Source organism: Cyclopterus lumpus, chromosome 20, assembly GCF_009769545.1.
Source record: "Cyclopterus lumpus isolate fCycLum1 chromosome 20, fCycLum1.pri, whole genome shotgun sequence".
NCBI classification, from domain to species: domain Eukaryota; kingdom Metazoa; phylum Chordata; class Actinopteri; order Perciformes; family Cyclopteridae; genus Cyclopterus; species Cyclopterus lumpus.
In genome coordinates this window covers 10,865,865-10,888,386 of record NC_046985.1, presented here as the reverse complement: position 1 = coordinate 10,888,386, position 22,522 = coordinate 10,865,865, and the positions used below count along the sequence as shown (strand labels likewise).

The 22,522-nt window shown below is 41.5% G+C and overlaps 1 protein-coding gene across 1 annotated transcript in view; it reads right to left on the bottom strand.

Annotated features, from left to right (window-relative positions):
* The window catches only part of myrip (myosin VIIA and Rab interacting protein), an 80,864-nt gene that overhangs the window by 35,684 nt on the left and 22,658 nt on the right, over window positions 1–22,522 (bottom strand). Inside the window, 1 exon segment of the mRNA XM_034560406.1 lies at window positions 9,970–10,191. Within this exon segment, the coding sequence (XP_034416297.1) occupies window positions 9,970–10,191 (222 nt within the window).

Genomic DNA, 22,522 nt, shown 5'->3' with positions numbered 1-22,522 from the left:
CAAAAGATATAGAGAGAGACCTTCAAAGAAAATGTATGAATCTACTACAGAACCGGCATGGCCTCCACAGCTCACAAATGCCACTTACACACACACGCACACACACAAATCAATAGTTAGTTAGATATGTCCAGCACAGGTAGACCATCACATCAAGCATTCTTTTTTTGATCTGTGCTGTGTGTACACACAGTGCCTCACTTTGTGCACGCGTGTCTGCTGGCAGCTTTGATATCTCTCCCATTGGCAGCCCTGGTATGAATGGATGATTTGATCCTGTTTGAATCAGACAGCGTCACCAGAGTTCCTGTGCTGCTGCTCTGAACAAATAGCCCAAAAGACGGAGAGAGAGAGAAAGAGAGATATCCCTGTTGTCTTCTAGTGGTTTTGGTTGCTCTGGGCCACTCTGTGTTGCAACAGTATAGCAGCTACCTGCTGCACAATTTCCTGTGGTATTTCAACTTTCCTGTGGTATTTCAACTTTCCTGTGGTATTTCAACATGCTGAACTGTAAGGTATTACCTTTTTAGTACGCATCATTTTTGTAAAGTAAGTCAAAGCAGGAAACCCAGAACTCGTTTTCAGCAGCTGAAACAGGTCCACAACAAAGATGGTGGTTATTGTAAAACATTATGTGGGTGTTATGCTTGATTTGAATGAATGAAAATACCAAGGTGGTGTGAAATGCATCAACACTTCTGGATATAAAATGTCTCCAATTGCAGCAAATGTTCAACTTTCTTTATTATTTATCCATTTACTCCACCAAACAGATGGTTCCATGACAAATTTATGAATATACTGAATCATTTAAGTAAACAAAGTAAATGAAATTCAACACAGCAAGTGCCCGAAAGCACGATTATTTATGAAATATGGAAGGACGAAGGCATTAAAATAAGTTTCCCGACTGCACTCTCAGAGCTGGCCACAGGGGCAAGCAGACAAACATCAAGTCGCAGAAGTCCAGGAGGTACAGATCTACTAACATCAGGTGATCTTAAACAAATGAGATCAAACAGCACTCCTTGCTCTGGTGGGAAATCATGAATAAACAAGGTGAGCTGAGCGCAGTCAGCTCTGCAGCGAAGCACTGGCTAAGCCTCATTTATAGCGCTGAAAAATGGGAGAGGAGGTGCAATGAGACAGAGGCCCGGAGCGATGCACAACCATTGATATGCAGCACAATAAGGGGTGTGTACATACACACCATCTATTCGGCTAATTGTTATTCATTGACACAAGCCCTATTTCCCAGTACATTACGTCTACAGTCCATGTGTGTGAGAACTGTGTGCTTCAAAGGCTATACTTACTGAATTTATTCAACTGTATACATATATATTTGTAACAAAACTGTTGTTAAACACATTTTAAAAAGCTTGTTGTCCATTAATGCATTCATTTATTTGTTCAGCCTTGAAATTATGAATTATGAAACTATGACATTTACTAATTTTCCATCACTTATGAATTGTCTTCACATTCTCTCACATACATTTAAAAGATTTGTTGAAGGTCCATATTTACTAAAAGATGACTCTCTTTAATTTGACTATATACAGCCAAAATTGGTTCTTAGTTACTTGTTATTTTCTTTAAGTCTATAATGACTCTGCTTGCGAGCTCTAGCCTCCATAAATACTAACCTGGTAGTCCACATGAATGAATTTGAGTACTGTGACTACCTCAGGTCCCATCATCACTCTTGACCTGCAGGGGAGTTATGACTAATGGCCAATCGAACATGCTCCAAATGCACTTTCGATCCATGACTTCACCCCAATCTGCAATGACTATGAGTATTTGTAGTTCTGCAGTTTTGAGAAATAATCCACGTCATGAAAAACATTTCCTTTCTTAACAACTCGTATATTTTCTTTTATCATGAGCTGGCTGCTGATTATGCCACATTTCCTAACTTCGGAAAACCCTTTCTACTTGTGCTTGGAAAGTAAAACTATTATTATTATTATCAACAGCATGACTATACCAGGACATTGAGAAAAAATAAAACTGATATTCACTTTCATCAAAGAGTCGTCTTGGTTTGACAGGCGAGGAATGTGCAATGAGTATGAAAATCCTGCAGTGAAAATATCTCATCTCTTTAATGCTACAGAGGGCTCACTGTGGCAGGAGATCAGACAGTGTGATCTGCCTGAGGGAGAAAAAGAGTTAGAGGAAGGGAAGATTACTATGCATCCAGCACCTTGAAGACGTTTCTATCATTTCATGCCAAATTCTTAGAAAGATACACGAGGCAAAGAGGACAAAGAGAAATAGTGATCGGAAAAAGTTTAGTGCAACTAAATTCTTGATCAGTAAGCAGAGGGCCACTCCATATGCCAATCATGCAGCTCACATCCTCTCCTCTCCTGCCAGCTAATAGCACACCATATGAGACACAACTGGCCGCGCTGTGGGGCGCCTCCCACGCTGGAGATCGTTCTGATTGATCACATCTGCAGACCAGGAGGAGAGGATTCAAGGGGAATATATATTCAATACAGGCATTAACAATTCAATTTAAGTAATTCAGTGTGCAGTGGTAACTGAAACACTGGAGCTTTCCTTTGTAAAAATGTTTCTACGGATTAAAAGTCATGACCTCAGACGACATAGTTGAAACACAGACTTAACTTCTTTACCAGCAGCAATGTGCCAGTAGCTGCAAATAACTAAGACTGTTTGAACCTCCTTGGAAAATATATTTGGAATGATTTAATATTAAATTTGAACTGGAATCTATATGAACTATATTTATTATGAAGCTATTCTGCCTGTTTATCCATTTGTTGACATATTTGAGGTTCTAAGTTTCAGGCCTGTGGTAGGGTGATTACCCACAGCAGCAGTTGATTGACAGGTGAGGTTCGGCATTGCAGACGTGCTATTAACTTCGGCGGACACATTGGATGTCAGTTAGAACCTGAAATTGCCTCCTGGAAAACACTTTGTAGTGAGGTGTTATCAAGGCAGAAAAATGAATAAAACTTAAATATTTGATTTTCGGAAATTACATTTTTTAGCATACAAGTACACAACTCAAAACAAACACCAATAATATACTATGGATTTCTTAGGAAAACATAACTTACCACCCAGAAAGAAATCAGGCTTAAGGCAAAATTAGATGTTGTCCCTGAATGCAACACGAAGGACAGACACAACTAGAAAGCAGCATTTGGTGGAACGCCTCTTCAAGCTGTAACATGTGTATTACCTGTGTCTTGCTCCACTCTGTGGTAAACAGTGTCTGTCTCCAATAACTCACAATAAAAACAACAAACTGCTTTAGCTCCTGTTCTGATCCACTATCCAACTTACTGCTTAAACCGATTTAGGAATCATGAGATTTCAAATCACCTGCAGCTTGCGCACATTGATACACAAATGACCCCATTCACATGGAGTTTCCTCCATGTCTGCCTCACAACTGGACCTGGAGTGGGGCTACGATCAAAGGTGGAACTAATTCAGTCTCACCCACACACACACAAACACACACAAACACACACAAACACGGATACACACAGCAGGCCTGGGAGCTGGAGTCCGAACAGTGAAGTCAGGTCGACTTTAGTGTCTCAGAGAAACATATTCTGTCATTCTGGACAGCACCCTTTCATTTGCACCCCATATTCAAAACATCACCCGGACTGCATTCTTCCACCTCCGCAACATCTCCAGACTCCGCCCATCACTGACCCAGTCCAGCACCGAAATCCTGGTCCACTCATTTGTCACATCCCGCATCGACTACTGCAATGCCCTCCTCACCGGACTCCCCACCAAACTCATCAACAGACTGCAAATCATTCAGAACTCAGTCGCACGGATCATCGCCTGTACCAAATCATCGGACCACATCACTCCTGTACTCATCCAACTTCACTGGCTCCCTGTACAATACCGCATTGACTACAAAAACCTTCTCCTCACCTATAAAGCTCTCCACAATCTAGCCCCCACTTACCTCTACGACCTCCTTCAGGAATACACTCTCTCCCGCACCCTCCGCTCATCCTCTTCTGGACTGCTAACCATCCCCACGTCACGCCTCAGTACCATGGGTGCCCAAGCCTTCAGCTGCTCAGCACCCAGGCTCTGGAACTCCCTCCCCCCACACATAAGACAATCAGACTCCATCACATCATTCTCAAGTCTCAACTCAAAACTCACCTGTTCAAACTGGCATACTCTTTATAACTGGACCCTGTGCACTTCACTTGTTTTTATGTTGATGTTCTGTTTTAATGTTGTTCCTATCTTTCATGCTTGTATCTTTTATCCTGTGTTATTTTATTGTAAGGTGACCTTGGGTGACTTGAAAGGCGCCTCCAAATAAAATGTATTATTATTATTATTATTATTATTATTATTATTATTATTATTATATGCATAATAACACACAACGGTGTTCATTTGACTCACACATTCAAGGTTCTTTTTGTGTGTGTGTGTGTGTGTGTGTATGTGTGTGTGTGTGTACATGTACTAGCGGGTTTACCTGGATAGCAGTGATTTATCACCTGCTAAAGAACCTCTCCCCTGACAGAAACATGCTTTCATGGAACACAAGGGGTCACACAATGGGGAGCAGTTACAAAACAAAGAATCCAGACCCTCACAGCACACACAGATACACACAAACACAGATAGGTACCGCACACACACACTAAGATTGCTTCAAGGCTGAAAAACCCAAACGTAATTAGTTTTAAAAGGAAACTCTTGCGCAAATTGCATTTAAAATTCAAGTGCCGTTTCTGATTTAGGCTATGTTTCAATTAATGAGAGCAAGGTACTTAAATAGATCTTAGTCAAAGCTAAGTCGGGACCACCAGGAGGTGTTCAAATCTAAATTACCAGTGTGCCGCGTGTGTACGCGCAACTCGCAAGATTCTCCCAATGTTTCACAGCTGTCGAGCCCGACCGTGCGAATCACCATCAAGAGTTACGATCGATTGGTGGCTCCTGTGTCAGCTGGGTTGGATACGAGACAAGGCCGCGGAGGAGGGAGAGCAGAGGATGAGATGGAAGGAGAGAGGGTGATGAGTGTCTCTCCTTCCGGTGCCTGCAGCTCATAGTTGGTTCAGCTGCCCTCTATCTTCAAACTGTTTCAGTTGATGGAAAGCTTCCTGGGCATCAAGTGTGGTCATGTTCAGGCTCCCACGATTCAGTCAATTTTCATTGAAACATTAAAAGAGCAGCGAGACACAAACACACATGGGCATGTAAATGCCTTATTAAAGCAGAGACGTCGTGGCGGTGTGCACACATTTCATCTGCAGCCCGGTGCATTGGGGCAGACCCTCCCTGTAAAAGACTGCTCACCGCACTGATAAAAATACCCCCACAAGGAGGACAGAAAAAGATCACACTGTGACTCTGCCTCTCCGAGCCGCAGGTGCTTGTCTGACAGCAACAAGAGAGTTCATGGAGTTGAGAGCGCTTGTGTTTTTACAAACACACATTGATTGCTATTGTTGTGGAAGCATTTTGAGGTGTTGAAATACATATTCATATGCATGGAATATACATAAATAAAAACATGGGAACCTTTGTGAAGGTATTAGAGCTGATGAAAGGAAGAGAATCAGAGAGGTGAAGGGTCATAGAAACTCTGCAGTCCATGGAAGGAGTCACTATGTTCCTTTCCTGCATCTCAATATTATTATGTATGTGCATTATCACTGCAAACGTTGCATAGCTCAATCTGTTATTCCAAAAAGGATTCTGGTTTCCTCAGGCTGTTGAAGAAAATCAATTAAAGCAATATAGGATCTATTTTCTTTGTGGACAAACAACGAAACAGCAGCATGTATCAACAAGTAGATTCATTCCAGCAATAAAGCATCTACATTATGAATCCGTAAAATGGAGAGCAGGGAAAGGGGTGGAAATAGCCTCGAGATGTCAAATGACAGTTGTTGGAAAACAACAAAATTGCCAAAAGGAAAATATATATATTTTTACATGATGAGAGCAGAACCGGTGCATCTCTATGGTTAGAATTATGATGATCAGCACCTGGATTATTACTTACTGAACATACTGCTTTGTCTGGTGATATGAATCCTGTTGACACGGTAAAAAACATCCATTCAATTCTCGTTACGGGTGAAAACATACAGCAAGTATTCACAGTCTCTGAGAAAGTGACAGGAGCTGCTATGGCAACAATAAATGGAAGTAACATGCATGTGGTATGTGTAAATGTGAGAGTGTGCATTTGTGTGGTTTCATGTTAAATAAACCATGACAGTAGTAGCCTTCTACTACGGATAGAGAGTGTTTGTACACGCTTGTTAACTTGTGTCCTGAGGCCTGTGAGCCAATCAGCTCCTACTTGGCCTTTAAAAAACCCAACCCAAACCAAATAATTAAATGCGGACTCTGTGTGTGTGGCTGCCTGTCAGCAACGTGGTGACACCCTGACAGCCACATTTAAATGGTTAATGTCGCACTGCAACAGCGTGTTAGTTTGTCTGTGTTTATGTTATGTATGGATCAGTATTCACAGACTCTTTGCAGTTGTGCAATGCACAATATAGTACAAGGATGCATTTCCATGCATGGGGAATTAAGTCCCCCTGATTATGATATCTTAAAAGGAATCTAATGCCACAAACATGTATTTCAATTGAATTAAATGCCCAGTGAGGGTTTGTGCCTAATGTATGGTTATGCTTATGTAAGCTGTTTTTTTGTGTGTGTGTGTGTGTGTGTGTGTGTGTGTGTGTGTGTGTGTGTGTGTGTGTGTGTGTGTGTGTGTGTGTGTGTGTGTGTGGGGGGGGTCATGTTTAGGATGAGATTATGAAAGCCATAAAGTGGTAAGAACAGTTTGTCACTTTAGTGTATTGCTATTTCTGTGAGCACACACACACACACACTCTAAAAGGTACATCATTCAATGGCCTGAGGACTGTATAGGCAGGCACGGAGCCGTCCATTTCTGCAGATTAAGCACAGAGAGTAGCTGTAGTTGCAGTAGCGCAAATGTAAATGTGAAAAATTGAGAAAATAGAGTGCGGGCATGTGACAGAGAAAGGAATGGTTAGAATATAAAACGGACCAAAAATATAAAGGATGTACAAAGGAGAAGACGGGGATAAGCAGGGAAATTATTCTGCAAGAGGAACAATTCAATGCAAAGGTCCAAACAAAATATGAGAATTTAATGGCTTTCCTCCTCTAAAATAATTGGACATGTACTTTCCTCCTCTGTCATTCCCTCTCCTAATCCCTTTCATCCTCCTGCCCTCCCCCTCTTCCTCTCACTCTTGACCTTCATCTCTCTTCATCTCCTGTGCTGACCTTTAACATTCTCCTCACTGCTTTGAGTGGTGAGCCAAAACAAGAAAAAATTACTTTTCAGTTTCCACAGAAAATGTTTTGACTTCTCCGAGTGAACCATCGGTGTGTAGTGGGTATGTGTGTGATTATGTGCACAGTGTGTGTGTGTGTGTAGTGCCTGTGGACCATGGCTGAGGATGCCATCAATTCTACTAGCCTGCAAATGGTCATGCTTGTCCCACTCGCTCAGGAGGGAAAGCAGTGGTTGGTGTGTGTGCGTGTGTGTGTGTGTGTGTGTGTGTGTGTGTGTGTGTGTGTGTGTGTGTGATTTACAAGATTTGAAAGGTGTTAGCGAATCAGCATTTTAGTCATGAGTCTTTTCATTTTACACACCATCTGCCATCAACACGCAAACATCTCATATCAATTGCCAAAACATTCAACCATCGATGGCAATGTCCATCTCAATTACATCTGCTCGTCAATGTAATTAACAGAGATATAATCGATGTATGCGTGTTAATGTATCTTTGCTTGCAGGCATGCATCAGCCTGGATGTACGTTCTTATGTGCATCCATGTGTGAGTGGGTGACTTTAGCCTCTGAGTGTGTCCATGTGTGAGATGATTACAAATCTGCTTTCACTAGACGGATCGTGCTTGTGAGCAGCGTGGCCGTGCCACTGTGAATGTTGATGGACAGCCGGTGCCTGCGAGGGAAACCATTGGCAGTCTGTTCCCTTTTATGAATTGATTTAGTATTTAGATTCAGCAGATTTCCCAAAGAAGGTTTAACAAGACACCAAAAACACCAACATTCAGTAGAAGATACAGATAAATCAATGAATTATGAATGAATGAATATTGTGATTTTTCACTTGAATTAGTAGACGTTGTGTTTAATTTTATGCATTCTCTTGGGAATGACATAATAAGCATTGTATTCACAGCACAATTACTTCTGTCTTTCCAACAGTTACAGTCTGTTTAGCATCAAATCAATGTCTTTTCTTTGCAATCATCCACCCCAACAGTGGACTAATAGCTATTTCCAAAATAATGTTCAGGGGGCCGCAAGCCTCAAGCTCATCACTCGTGCAAGCTGTGAATCAGTGCTCCAAATGACACGACTCCACCCGGAGAGAGAATAATTCATGCTAAAACCCGATTTAAGCCCTTTTAATGCGCTAATGAAAAGTGCTGTATTTATATGTAGCTGGTAGACAGCAATGTTGTGACATCAGGCCCATCTGTGACTCAGTCTAAACCCCTAATGAGAACATTACTGAGCCCGAGGTAGAGACACACGCAGAAAACGATAGAGAGAAAGGAACCGAGAAAGTGTGAGGGAAGGGATGATCGATGCAAACCTTGGCACCTCTTCTAACTGCCATCATCCCTTTCTCTCCTCCTCTTCGCTGTCTCTCCTTCCTCCCACTCCTCCTCCCTCCTGTCTGATACACCAGGACTAAGGGCAGCGGGTCTAACTCAATACAGCACGCAGCAAAAAATCAATGAAAGACAAAAAAGAAACAGAGCAAGGGGATTGAGGGGGAGATATGAGGCCAAGTGGAGGGCCAAGGCATTTTGGACAGCTTTTTCTTGCTTTGCAATCTGGTCCACTTTCGCCTTAACAAACTAAATAAATATCACAAAACAAAGCTACTAAATCCCATGCAACGAGTATTTTACTGTATTTCTTAGGAAAGCATTAGCACAAAAGCAACTCAGGTAGGAACAACAGACTAGAAGCAATGGAGCATATGAATAAGACCCCTGGCAATCATATATACCAAGCATATTCACTAATATCCAAAGCTCACAATTCATTTAGCTATGAATGCATCACTGACTCATAGACTCCAGCGTTGTAGTATTTCCAACACCCCACCCTTGCTGCCCAGACAGAGTGAGTCGGGGCACGAAAACAACTCCCAAGGCTTTGCATTGACATTTATGCGTAAACAGCCGTAACTGTACATAAAACAAAGTAACGTCGCACACATTAAAATATAAACGTCTTTAGAACCTCTTTTGCTTCTGAGATTTTTCTCTTGTTCAATAAATCATAAATGTGCATTCCTTAATATCTAGTCTGATACTGCTGCCCTGCCGTGTCAACATCTGTCCGTGTCCATCTTTTTGCAGCAGTGTGCACATATCGTCATTTCACCCCAAAACACACATTACTTAGACTCGCACATGTCCCCCTCAATTTCCTCCCCTCTTCTACGCACCTTTTTATTACACTCTCCCTGCCAACTACCAGGGATGTTAAAAAGGCAGCAAACAATGCTGAAAATATTATTTTCCATTAGAAATGAATATGTCAAATCAAACTAAATCCTCAAACCACCCAACCCTGCAGCGCTGACTCCATCAAAGTCATGCGTTCCCTCTCATTCATTCATTCACTTTCCCCCGTCTCATCATCAGTCTTCTTCAGTGCTCATATTCCCTATTCCCTCAACACTCTTCCTTTTTAAATCCCTTCTTTTTCCCATAAATGCCACATATCTATTTTTCTTCATCCAATTCCCTCCTCCTTCAGCGTTCTCTACTTTACCAATTCACTCGTCTCCATTCATTCCTCTGTCATTACTCTAATCCCTCGCATCCTCTGCCGCCGCTGGTGTGTGCATGTTGAATGTGTGTGAAAACACTCACCTGCCCTTCTGGCATGCGGAGCAGAGCCAGGCTTTGTCCCTCTTGTTGTAGGTGCAGCAGGTCTTGCAGACGTGGTACTGGCAGTCCAAGCACAGGCGCTTGGGGTTGAGAAGGAAGGTGAAGGGCGCACAGCAGCGGATGCAGCAGTGCTCGTTGAAGCGGTGCTGCTTGGAGAGGATGGAGCATCTGCTGCCTTCCTCCGCCAGCTCCTGCTTCATCTCACTGAAAGAGAGAGAGGGAAAGGGAGAGGGGGAGAGGATGGGAGGGAGAAGGGGAGGGGAGGGGAGAGAGAGTGTGAGAGGGTGGTGAGCGCCTGGTCGAGTGGTAGAACGTAAAAAAAACGGCAGAGGATTGCGATGCGGAATAATTGGAGATACTGTGGTTAATTAAAAATTAAAAGGGTGGGTATTAAAACAAGGAGGGTGGAGGGCAGAGGGGGTCATGGTTTTGGTGAAAACACTTCTCCGCTCCCTCTCTCTCTTACACTGATTCTGTGGAGTTAACGTGATGGCTGACATTTCAATTTGGGAAGACCTGTCATGCCTTGTTTGCCCACATCAGTCAACACCGCTGAGTAAAGCACAACACACACGTCTGCGATATCCTCAAATGAAAAAAAGAGTACTGCATCTTTGTTAATTAGGGCATGGGCGGCACTATGAGGATGAGGAAGATGAGAATAAATTGGCATAAATAGTGTGCTAAATTGAAGGTCCCTTGATGGGTATCTCATGTTCAACACACACAAACATAGCCTGAGAGAAAAGCCTCCACAGTCGAGAGCTGTTTGGGCTTCATTCCAAATGTTACAGTTTAAAACTACGGTAATGAAGGAGCACCAAAGAGCAGTACAGTCTCACTAATCTTAACGCGTCAGGGAATTGTTCACACTAATGAACTATTAGGATTATAGGCGGAGACATACTTGACCAAAGCTCTTTTAAAAACCACATCATAGCTGACACTGACATTCAAACAGCTGCACACAACAAATCGTCCATCAATCCCCCCACTCCCCCCCCACCCAGCATATTTTGCTTATAACAGAACAGAAAAGCTATCAAGTACGATTGTTATATTCAAAGACTGATGAAAATAAAAAGAGAGACATGATAAGATAGGTTGTTAATCGGTGTGTTAACACGCAAAGAAGCTTTGCTATCCGAGACCTGTACTCAAATGTTCACATAAATTATGTACATGGATTTTTCCTCTGAATGATTTTCACTGACAAGGCAATGCACCATAGGCAGTGGCTGCAATAAATAATGTAATGTTTTGCATTTATATCATATACCTTTCATCATTAGCACATATTTCACTTGTGTCAATTATATTATACAGAGGCCATGTACAGAGGCCATGTACAGTATATGCTAACAGATATGTGCAAAACATAGACGAAACATATCCTTATTTACGGAGAAAACTCCATATATGTCTGAACACAGCGATGCAGCCAAAACCTGCATATAATACAACATGTGTGGAAGCATCCGAGGCACAACTAAACAACCAAGTTAGACATGGAAAAGTATGTTTATGGCAACTACTAGTGCTGCATGCAGCATATTGTGAATTTCCTGTGTGTACTGTACGTGTGTCGGTGGAGCCAGTGGGGGCATTGCAATCTCCAGCTTCCCTAAGTTATTAACGCTGCTCCACAAGCAGATCCTCTGCTGCCTCACTGATTGCTTTTCACATGCATCATTAGACGCAGCATATTAACAAGATATATACATATACAGTGTCATGTGAGACTGGGTGGAGGGGTGTGTGTGCTGAAGGGCAGTGGTTGGCATTTATATTCTGTAGATACTGACGTACACACAATTATGAATCAAGATGATCAAAAGGAGGTTTTGTATTCTGCACATGCAAGGTCACAGCTGCGGGGAAATGGTGACCCCCAATCAAATTAAAACAATTTTTAACAAAACGCAAAGCAATATCAGGAAAAACAAAACTCCTTGTCTGAGCTACAGCATCTGATTCACAAAAGATCCATAATATATATTACAAAATTGTGCAAGCCTAATATAAGCAGCAACATGTTCACATCTCAATAACTCCAAGAAGCTATTGCGTTGAAATCATTTCCTTCAGTTCTGATTAGGATCAGGTTCCATTTTCCCTCGCTGTGTATGTGATACAGGTTTAATGAACAGCACAGTTATGGCGGCTAGCTCCGGCCATTTAATTAAATGAGTGGGTGAATATACACATATATCCAAGGACAAGAGGGGTTTGTCATGCCTGGTCGTCCCGACACATTAACTCACATCTCTGTTAATGAGACATGAAAACCTGTGATCATTTAGCAGCCATGACTGGAGATACACGAGGATCATCCAGGTGCTCGTGAGGTACAATTAGCTCATAAGAAATAACAGTAGTCACTCTTTATCAGCAACTTGCCCTATTAAGTTCAATGTGTAATGTTAACAAGCATATATATTTAAGCTCCTAGTTATTCATATTCAATTAGCTAGAGTTAACATGGATTTATGTTGTTTAAATCTCTGGTATGTATATTTGAATTAAGGCTGTGAAACTAAAGGGACCTGATAAATGTTTGGTTAATTGCTGTTGAATGAACCTTAAATCCCAGCTTTTATTTCATGGAGTCCTTGAAGCCCTGAAAGCTCACCAGGAAAATGTCAATTTAAACCTTTCAAAAATAACTGGGCATGTATTGATGAATACCATGAGATGTGATCAAAAGCTCCAGATAATTCTGTGACATTACCAGTTTGTTATTGGTCAACTTTCATGTTACAATGAATTTTGACATCATCAATTAATTTACCCATTATTTTCTCGATTACTCAAGCCATTGTTTTGTAATCAAATGAACTGCTACATGCAACACAGGTTTGAAACAAAATAAATAAAATGTTTTATTTCAATCGAACCGTCATCAAGAATTGCGACTCAATTAGTGTTTGCAGTTTGGACAATGAGGACAAATCAGAGAACATGTGCTGTTATCTGTTAAATGTTTAACAAGAACAGAATGCAGGTTAACTCCAGAAGAAAGCTGCCGTTCAACATCATTTTGAAACGGTGGCTCTGGCAAAATTAAAAGATCTCTAGATGCTGAACTCTTGAATTAAAAATGTTTGCAAATGTTTAAGTATGCAGTGAGTTAAAAAGGGGAACACAGCTGAATACCAATAATGCTGTGATCCAGGCATTGGAGTGGTATGTGGATTTAAAATATGCCTTGTATTTCTGAGTTCCTGTCACTATATGGCAAACATTAAGTGTGCAGAGGCCTTATTAACTTGGCTCTCAGTTAACTTGGCTCTCATCTTCAAGTCAACCCTGCTTCTCCTACTCACTTTCATTTTCTGGTAGCAATATAGTTATTTTTCAGAGTTGTCTCGTGTCTCCTGGCCCTTAGTTTCCATTGTGTCTCTCCCTCTTTCTTTCAGCTGACAAACCGAGAGGCTTACATTTTTCACAGTGAAGTTGAATTATGTTTTTGCTAGATCTGTAATCAAGATAATGACATTTTGAGGTCCAGCGGCAGCCTGGCCAGAAAACAAAAAACAATTGCAGTTTAATTTTTTTAAAGATGTATCACTCTCTCAGTAGCTGTTCTCCTGCTCGGTGCGGTGCTTCAGAGTTACAGCACTGCTCATCGACTCAACTGAAAAACAATGTAATGAATCAGCTTATGTACAAAATTACACTATTGAGCGTAGACTATGTCATTTTATGACAAATATAATACATTTAATATTTATAAAGACAAATGCAATCGTTTGCTTATGAGGGTGAGGATTCATACACATAATGTGACATCTGAGACTGGTAAAACTAAATGCATATCTTAACACCTCGAAAACAAATATGGTTGATGATTTATTATAAAACATGCACCACAAAATGTCCATTTCTGAGGTAGTGGTAGTGTCTCGGCAAGAGGGATGGCATAAGAGCATTCATCGCTGAGTATAAAAAGCTGTCACAACAACACAGTTGCCAAATTAGACTTTGGCGAAAAAAACTTTCCGGGGATGCAATTAACAAAATTTGTAAGAAAAGATATTTGTATATTTAGCTTCCCTCAAATCAAACATTCAGTTATTACGGCAGAATACTGCAAACCACCTCCATACATACATAAGGAATGAAAGTAATCGGTTAGCGAAAGACTATTAAAATCTGAAATGGAATATATCAAACGCGGTTTAAAAACATGCAGGCTGTTAAAGCTTTTTTTCCACCGACTGCACATGTATTTTCAGCATGTATTAATGCACACAATAGGACCGAACACAGAAAAAGTGGATATACTGTATAATACCCAGGTTGCAGAGAATGTCTTTTTTGCTATATATAGTATTTCCTCCTGAATGTGGAGCCGTGCACTACAATCAAGAAGGAAGAAGAAGAGACAGAATACTGAAGAAAAGCCATGTTGGAGCATTGTTAACCCAGTGTTAGTAGCCGAGGGGAGGATTCTGGAGAAAATGAGCATGAAATATAGCAGAGAGTCTTTGATCAGTGCTTTGATCTGCCTGCTGCAGTGGAAACCCAAAACACCAGTATGTTCCCCATTACACCAGTAAATCATACAGCCCTGGAGCAGAGAGAAGTGGGAGCACACCTGTCTGAGAGGTGTGTGTGTGTGTGTGTGTGTGTGTGTGTGTGTGTGTGTGTGTGTTGATTCTAAGTGTGTTCATGTGGGTTTTTATTGATCCGAGTCAATGTGCATTTCCAAGTATACAGTAGCCAAATGCACTCGGTATTTGTGAATTGATTGAGGGCTTTCCAGACGCTTAAGGTGCTTTTAGTTGAAAGTGGGCAATTTGAAGTGTGAAGATGTTGCCTTCCTGTTTCTGTGTAAATCTGTCTGTGTATGTGCGTGCGTGCGTGCGTGCGTGCATGCGTGTGTGTGTGAGCAATTTCTCTGCTACTTCAGCACAATGGACAGTGCCATTGATACATCAATAAACAGCACAGTGTGAGCCACTTCTGGGCCACTTCTGAAACACTCTGCAGTGCGTCTGGTGGAATCCAAAGCAACATCCACAATGGCTACAATCAGCTCCGGCGGCCGCATCGTAGCCTAGCCTCAGTCAGATAAAGGATCAATGAGTCAGGCAGACTAGACTAACATACATGACCCCTTTGTCACTACACTCTCGACTACTTGGGGATGAGAGGGAGGGGGGGAGGGGCTAACAAGGGGCATGCATTTTGGTCATTTTGCTCACATGAGGGATGGTATCCTGTGTACTGTGTTACATCCCACTGTTAATAGTCCATTATACAGTGTTGTGTGTAATGGCCTGTAAGTGTGTATTAGGTGTGCATGCATGCATTGCTCTTTGTACACCCTGTGTGCATTAGAGCTGGGATAATTCCTATTTGCTCCAGGGGGCAAAAGGCAATGAGAATTGAGTGCACATTTTGGCTCAATCGAAGGTCATCCAACTTGAGCGGCAATTCCGAAAGAGGAAGTAAAGAGAACCACTGTAGAAATGCTCAACTGTCGTTCTCCTCTGCAATGCAGTGGCATGAGGGTGATGCATTTCAAGGTAGAGAGTTTCTGGCATTTGGCTTTTGAGATTGTCGGAAAGCTGTTGATTAAGGTGCCGGTGTTGGAAGGCTGGTGAGCTGAGAAGAAATCACATTGTTTTTAGGTGAAGAGGGGACATTCCTCTCTTCTACAGGGATATAATTGTATATCTTTGTCACTTTAAAATATTCAAAAGTCATATATGAATATTCCACTGATCAATTTACAAGAGAGCCCTGAAGAACAAGCTAAGAAAGATAAGTAAGTAAAAGTACCCAGTTCTCCTGCAGGGTGATGTGTGCTAAAGTCCCTGTCACACAGCACACAATAACTTATTTAACAGCAACTGTACTCAGCACTCTCATCCATGAAAGGTTTGACAAATAGCAGTTCTGGCCAAAACATCTGTGTAAGTATATCTCTGACAACAGTGGAGAGTTTCGAGCAGTGACTCAAAGTAATTGCTCATATTTATTGTCGCAACAGTGTCTGGATCAGCATCTCTTTTGTCATGACAACTTAAACATTAAAGACAAATGAGTAATATATATCTTTAATAAAAAAACACAAAGTACTGTCTTACAAAGTAAAAATTGACTTAATGAAACCTCAAAGGCAGCAAAAAGTAGAGAGACAGAATTTGCCTTCAGCAATCGGTAAATGAATTACAGTTAGCCTCTGCTCTTTTTACATTTATATTTTTCCTATGACTAAAGGGAAATAAAGTAAAACATGTGCTGAAACTGCAAATGGAATTCCCACCAAGTACAATATAACTAATGATAAGGAAATGGACACAGAATGGCATTACACATTAAAGAAAAAGTGAACAATAGCACATCTGCACTGGGCCAGCTAATAAACCAGGAGATACCGTACAAGGTGCAATGATGAAATGTCAGGATTAAACATCAAAGCTTGATATTATACGTTTGGTTTGGTACAATATAGGACGAAGACATTGGAAGAATTGATAGCGAGCATACTAATGCACTACGATCAGCATGTCAACATGCTCACAATGTCACAGACAAAGTGACCTTGCCATCCCGATAGAACCGACACTAGCGTAGCTAAGAACCCTCCCTCTTTGAACTCTCTTCACACTTTATATATTTGACTTTGAGATATCAAGCTCAAGCTTCTTTGTATTTTGTAAAAGAATGTGGCTAATTTATACAGCATACATTATTAATCATGTTCATTTTTGTGGTGGCCTTGGTGTGGTTTATTCATCCAAGAGGAAATAGACTTTTATCTCTGTGCCTCGCTACTCCCTTTCTCTCATCTTCAATACATTTAGAATACCATGACACAGTGGAGGCGTTACATGCATGCCATCTCTTTCTTTTATCCAGCCTATCATTCTGCAGGTAGTGTATGAGAACCTCAAGGTGACCATAACAGGGAGGCTGTGATGCTGCTGCATTCCTCTCTCACTTGAAATTAACTAAGATGCCACACGCACACACACACACACACACACACACACACACACACACACACACACACACACACATACACACGCACACACACACACACACACACACTCCCAGACGTATTCAGATCCCTTAATGTGAGAACATCCTCCTTCCTGTGACAGCCAACTGTACATGCTAGTCCTATACCTAGAATAATTATATACAATATATTCTTAGCTGCTCTGCTTTATATGTCTGGTGTCCTAAACAATATGTGTGCATAGATATCCTTGCAATAAGAGAACTGTGACATACGCGGAGTAACTCAGGGTGGAGTTCCCACAGAAATTCAGAATGGAAACACCCACCCACCCACCCTCCTGAACCCCCTGTTTGAGTTTTCCACAGGGACTCATTCTGTCAGCCTCACCAAGCACACATAAAGACCTGCTTCACCTCTTCTCATACATCACATCCACCCTGCAGGCTTTCCAGCCTGTTGAGCTAAGAGGCATGTTAGTAAACACAATGGGACAAAAAGACATATGCAGGCATGCATGCATGAATGGATGAACACATGCACACATTCAAAAGACACATGGGACTTCGACCTTTCCGTGAGTGATGGTGCCGTGTCTGTATAGGGACATAAGGCACAGTCCATGTAAATACTATGACGCAGGAAACATTGAAACGGAGGAGGGGAGTGCCTCTGATCTACAGGTCCAGCTGAGACTCAATACCAAATTGACAAACAGACTAGATGATTATAAACTTCAGTTCCCTTAATTAACATGATATACTGTCACTGCAGTATCTATGTTTGATTATAAAATAAAAAGTTGGCACCCATACTCAAATATGTCTCTTACTGCAAGCACATAGATAGAGTAATGGCAATATTAAAGTATATGTATATACTGGGAGTGTTAATATTGACATGGCTGAATTCCTTTTAATATTGAGTTTACTCACAGCTTTATAGCAAAGTCAGAGCAATTATGAAAGGCTATATGCAGGAGAGGAATCAATTACACAGCTTCGGAGCAGATTATCAGACTACCGCTGGTTTAAGATAATGTCACGCTCACTATTAACTCCTTCCTGTCTTTCTTTCATCCTCATACTTGTGCTTTACACAATCCAGCTATGGCTAAGTCACCCACAGTTATATGTCTGCAGCCTCTTTATACCCCCCCCTCCCATCTTTTCTCCTCTCTGTGAACCCCGAGCTAAAACGAACCATGTGGGTGATGGGGAGACTTCTCTCCGAACCAACTTTGGCTGGTGACGATTATCCAACGGGCCAATAATGAGCCCTCACTTTGGGAAACAATCCAAGTCAAATGTGTGCTCCGCTGATAACGTTTCCAATCAGAGCGGCCTGCCTGCATGGCAACTATGCGAGAAAATGAGAGCGAGATAAAGACGGGGAGAAAATTATTTGCGTAGACGGTTTACTGCTACCTCAGCAAGGTGCAGAGATCATTTAGAAGTGACGGAATTCATTTTTTCATTCTAGTAGTTTTGTTTTGACCATCCATAACTGACTTTACTTTTCCAGAGCACTGAAACCGTGCACATGATTTCCTCTGTGTCAAGAGAGAAGATGTGCAAACTAATGCAGAATTTCATACCTCCAAATCGAGGCTTGAAAAATGGCTGATGCATAAGCTAACAAAGGAAAACTGAAGTCAAAATCCTCTAAAAAAGCAAATAAACATTGCTTTCAGTGTATTTTTTTTAGCAACTCAGAATCCACCTACACATTCTGTATCTCAATACCCGTCACTCACTTCCTCAAACACTCTGCTGAAGCTCCCATCATGCCACTTCTCCATCCTTTCATCCCTTCATCCCAGCTCTCCAGCTACATCGCAGATTAGCAGCTGTAGCCGTTACAAGCCACAGTAACTGGCGCAGATTGTTCTTTCCTCTGCTGAATAATCTCTATTAACACAGGAAACGCAAACCCAATATGCCAAGAATGCGGATTAAGTGTCAACCACACCGTGGGATGCCAAGTGTGGCAGAAGAAGAAAGGGAATGGCAGTGGCTACTGAGCACACATCCAACAACAGTGCCTCCATTCGAGGGGAATGAACCGTTTCTCGTGAATGGGAAGTCAATCTGTTGTTAGGCTGCCACAAGGAAACAATAGCAGTCGACAATATGCTGCAAATAGGCTGCATGTTTCATGAATGTGAGTGATATAAAAGTGAGGAAGCAGTTATAATACCTGTGATTCAACGGATTCCCATTTCCAAACTTTTTGATATGCTCTTTTAATTGTAACCACTTTTCATAGACCTTCAGCAAGTTTAAATAATAGCTTCCTTTTAACATTTACAGCTTAAATTAATGAATTCAATTTAATTTAAATGAAACAATATGCATATTAAAATCCTCAAAATACTTTAGCACATTTTTTATATATAATATTACAGCAGGTACAATTTCATGGTGGCAATATGCTGTGTCGTGCATATTAGCCATGAATCCCGGGTGCGAGAGGATGTGCTGCTGTATATTAAGAGGAGGCCGGGGATAGCCGCCAGGGATTGAGTGGCTATTTCTGAGGCAACAAAGACGCAGAGCTACACAAGAGCATCGCTCACTGAATTCCCCTGTGATGAGAGAGGAGAGCTGCATGCAGGGGAAATTGAGAGGAATGAATATGGATAAGAAAGTCAGAGAGGAATAATTAGGGCTAAACCAAGAAGAAGAGAGGAGGGAGTTATTTGTGGTAGATGCCAATTCAATTACAGGGAATGGGGGTTTGGCTGTGGTTCTGACATAATGGGGGCTCTTGTACAGACCGGGACTCTAGATCCCTATTAAACTCTGAGGGAGCCTGACTGACGCATAGAGCCCACCTAGTGTACTTTAGTTAGTGTGTGTGTGTGTGTGTGTGTGTGTGTGTGTGTGTGTGTGTGTGTGTGTGTGTGTGTGTGTATGTGTGTGTGTGTGCGTGGTGTGTGTGTGTGTTTGTGTGGGTTGGTGAGACAAAGCATGGTCTATGTGGATCCATAAAAGATGTGACACTTGTCACATTACACCACATACCCACACTGATGCGTACACACATATATATTCATCACATTCTCTCTCTCTCTCACACACACACACTCACACACACACACACACACACACACACACACACACACACACACACACACACACACAATAAATCCATTACACACTCTGGTAACAGGAGGGAATTTTGACTTCACAAACACAGATATGGAGACAGAATCAAATACACACATAGCTGCAGTGTGACTGATGGTTGTGTGACACCCACAGTGGTTCTTTTTCAGGTCCAGGGAGAGCAGCTTTAGTTGGAGGCGATTTGGTAGAAGAGAAGGCAGAATGTGGTCTTGACTGTAGACGAAAAGCTATTGATTGCATGCCTAAGAAAGGACGATATTTGTAACTGCACAGCACTTTCGATTTGAGCGTCACAACAGCCGCTAATGGCAGAGAGCAGGGATGCAGCACATTTTATCAGTGCTAAGTGCAGTTTGAATGAGTGCCTCAATCCAATCCAGCAATGATGCACTTGCAAATTAGAGATTTATAAAGACGACATAATGAAAGAACTGCAAAGTGAAAGATTTAAGAGCAAAATAAAGAAAAGGTTGACAAATAAAAAAGGTAGAAGAGAACAAACAAATAATCATGACGGATTGTCCGTGTAGCGGTGTTTGCTAACAGATCGGTGTGTATAACAAACCAAGAAGTCTAATGCACTTCCCAGGGCTGACAGACATGCAGATTGGCTTTATGATAATACAGGGTGGTAAATCAATAGAGTTAACACCACATAGACCCTCGTACTGTGCTTCATGGTGCATGCCAGGATATATGAACTTGCTACAGGCCATTCACACCTGCAATACTCTCAAACATAAAAAAGCAATATGAAAAAGCCTGCATTCAGTTCACCTGGGGAACAGTTCTTAGATCTGTTCAAGTGGTGGATTCAAACTTTCACCAAAAAGCATATGCTGCATACACACAGCCCAGAGAAGCTCATATTTCCAAAATATCAGCTTTTTAAGAACTGTGCATAAAGAAACATAACCGAGATTGCCAGGGGTTGATAATATTAGTAACATTGCTAGATTTAATTTAAATTAGAATATAACACTGAATTCTATGAGAATATGAACAGGTAAACAGGCATTATTTATCGTCACATAGTCATTTTGCATTCTGGTGAAATGGCTTTAACATTGTAACAAAGCTTTCGTATAATGGCTGCTGTGAGCTGCAGTGAACTCTCTGATGTCCAAGTGTCCTCACAACCCAATAGCACCACTCATAAATACAATTATCTCAGCCTCAACACACACATAATACTCTATTTATGATATCTGGACAGCTTATACCACAGGGAGTCCAGACCACATGGTGGTCTTGTCCTTTCAAGCCAAACACGTTCATTTCCAGAGTGTTTATTATTTCCTGAGGCGCTCTTACAGATAAAAGGTTTTTAACATTTTTTTTTATCTCAGGTGGAAGTGTGCAGGCAGGAGCCTGCGTGTAATCTTGCAGTTACACAAAAATGTACACAGAGGCACTCGTGTTCAACCAAACCAAAACATATGCTGACGTGCACAAAAATGACTCCGTAGCAAACAATTGCACAAGTCAGGCTTCTGGGATTTAGAGCAGAGGGAGTGACTGAAGAAGAAAAAGGCTTTATGGAGAGAAAATCACATCACTATGTCCTTGATTTGGTCACGTTTGGTTTCCTGTCGCTGTCGAGTTAGAGGGAAAGAGAGAGAGAGGACAAAACAGAGAGGGAAATAGATTTATCACAGCTGGACAGGTGTAGCTGAAGCAGAGGTTGACTGACCGGGACTATGGGAGATTACTGCGACATGAAAGGAGACTTAAAAGGGTTTTGCTCACTGTTTAGCCCTCAGAGTGCATGAAAAACATGCATGCTTGATATGCTGAGACGCACATGCGCTCATGCTTTCAAGCATGCGTGTCACATTGTTCCGACACTCTCAACACATACCAACACACTTTGCAGCTACATAAGCCACTAGAATAACATTGATATTGCATCCAGCTACGGAAGAAAGGCTTCTTTGGCTTCAATCTGAAAGGCATCTATGCTTTTATTCAGAGTCAATGATGTGCAGTCAGGGCAGGCAGAGTAGCTAGTGGTTATAATCAAACTTAAATTACATTTTTATTTGTGTACACTATTGTAATAGTGTCCATCTGGTTCAGATATATTTGGAATAGTGTTATTATCAAAATAAAATATGAGAATAGCAGCAAGGAAAGGATCTGTCTCTCTTCTCCTTCACTCTCTGTTCAAGATAAGTGCGCTCTTTCATCCTTTGTGTCTGACAAAACATATTTACATTATAGGGTTATATAGGAATGCGTCAAAAACAAACTAAATATACTTATATGTAACGCATGTGTTAATTTTCTCACGCGCAGTTTGGGTTTTGAATACATGTTGACTTAGGTCTTGGACAGGGGGAGTTGCCTGAAGCTCTGGAACTAGGAAGTCCCTGACCAGTCATCTCCTCAATAACTCAATCTAATGAAGTGACCCCAGTGACAGCAA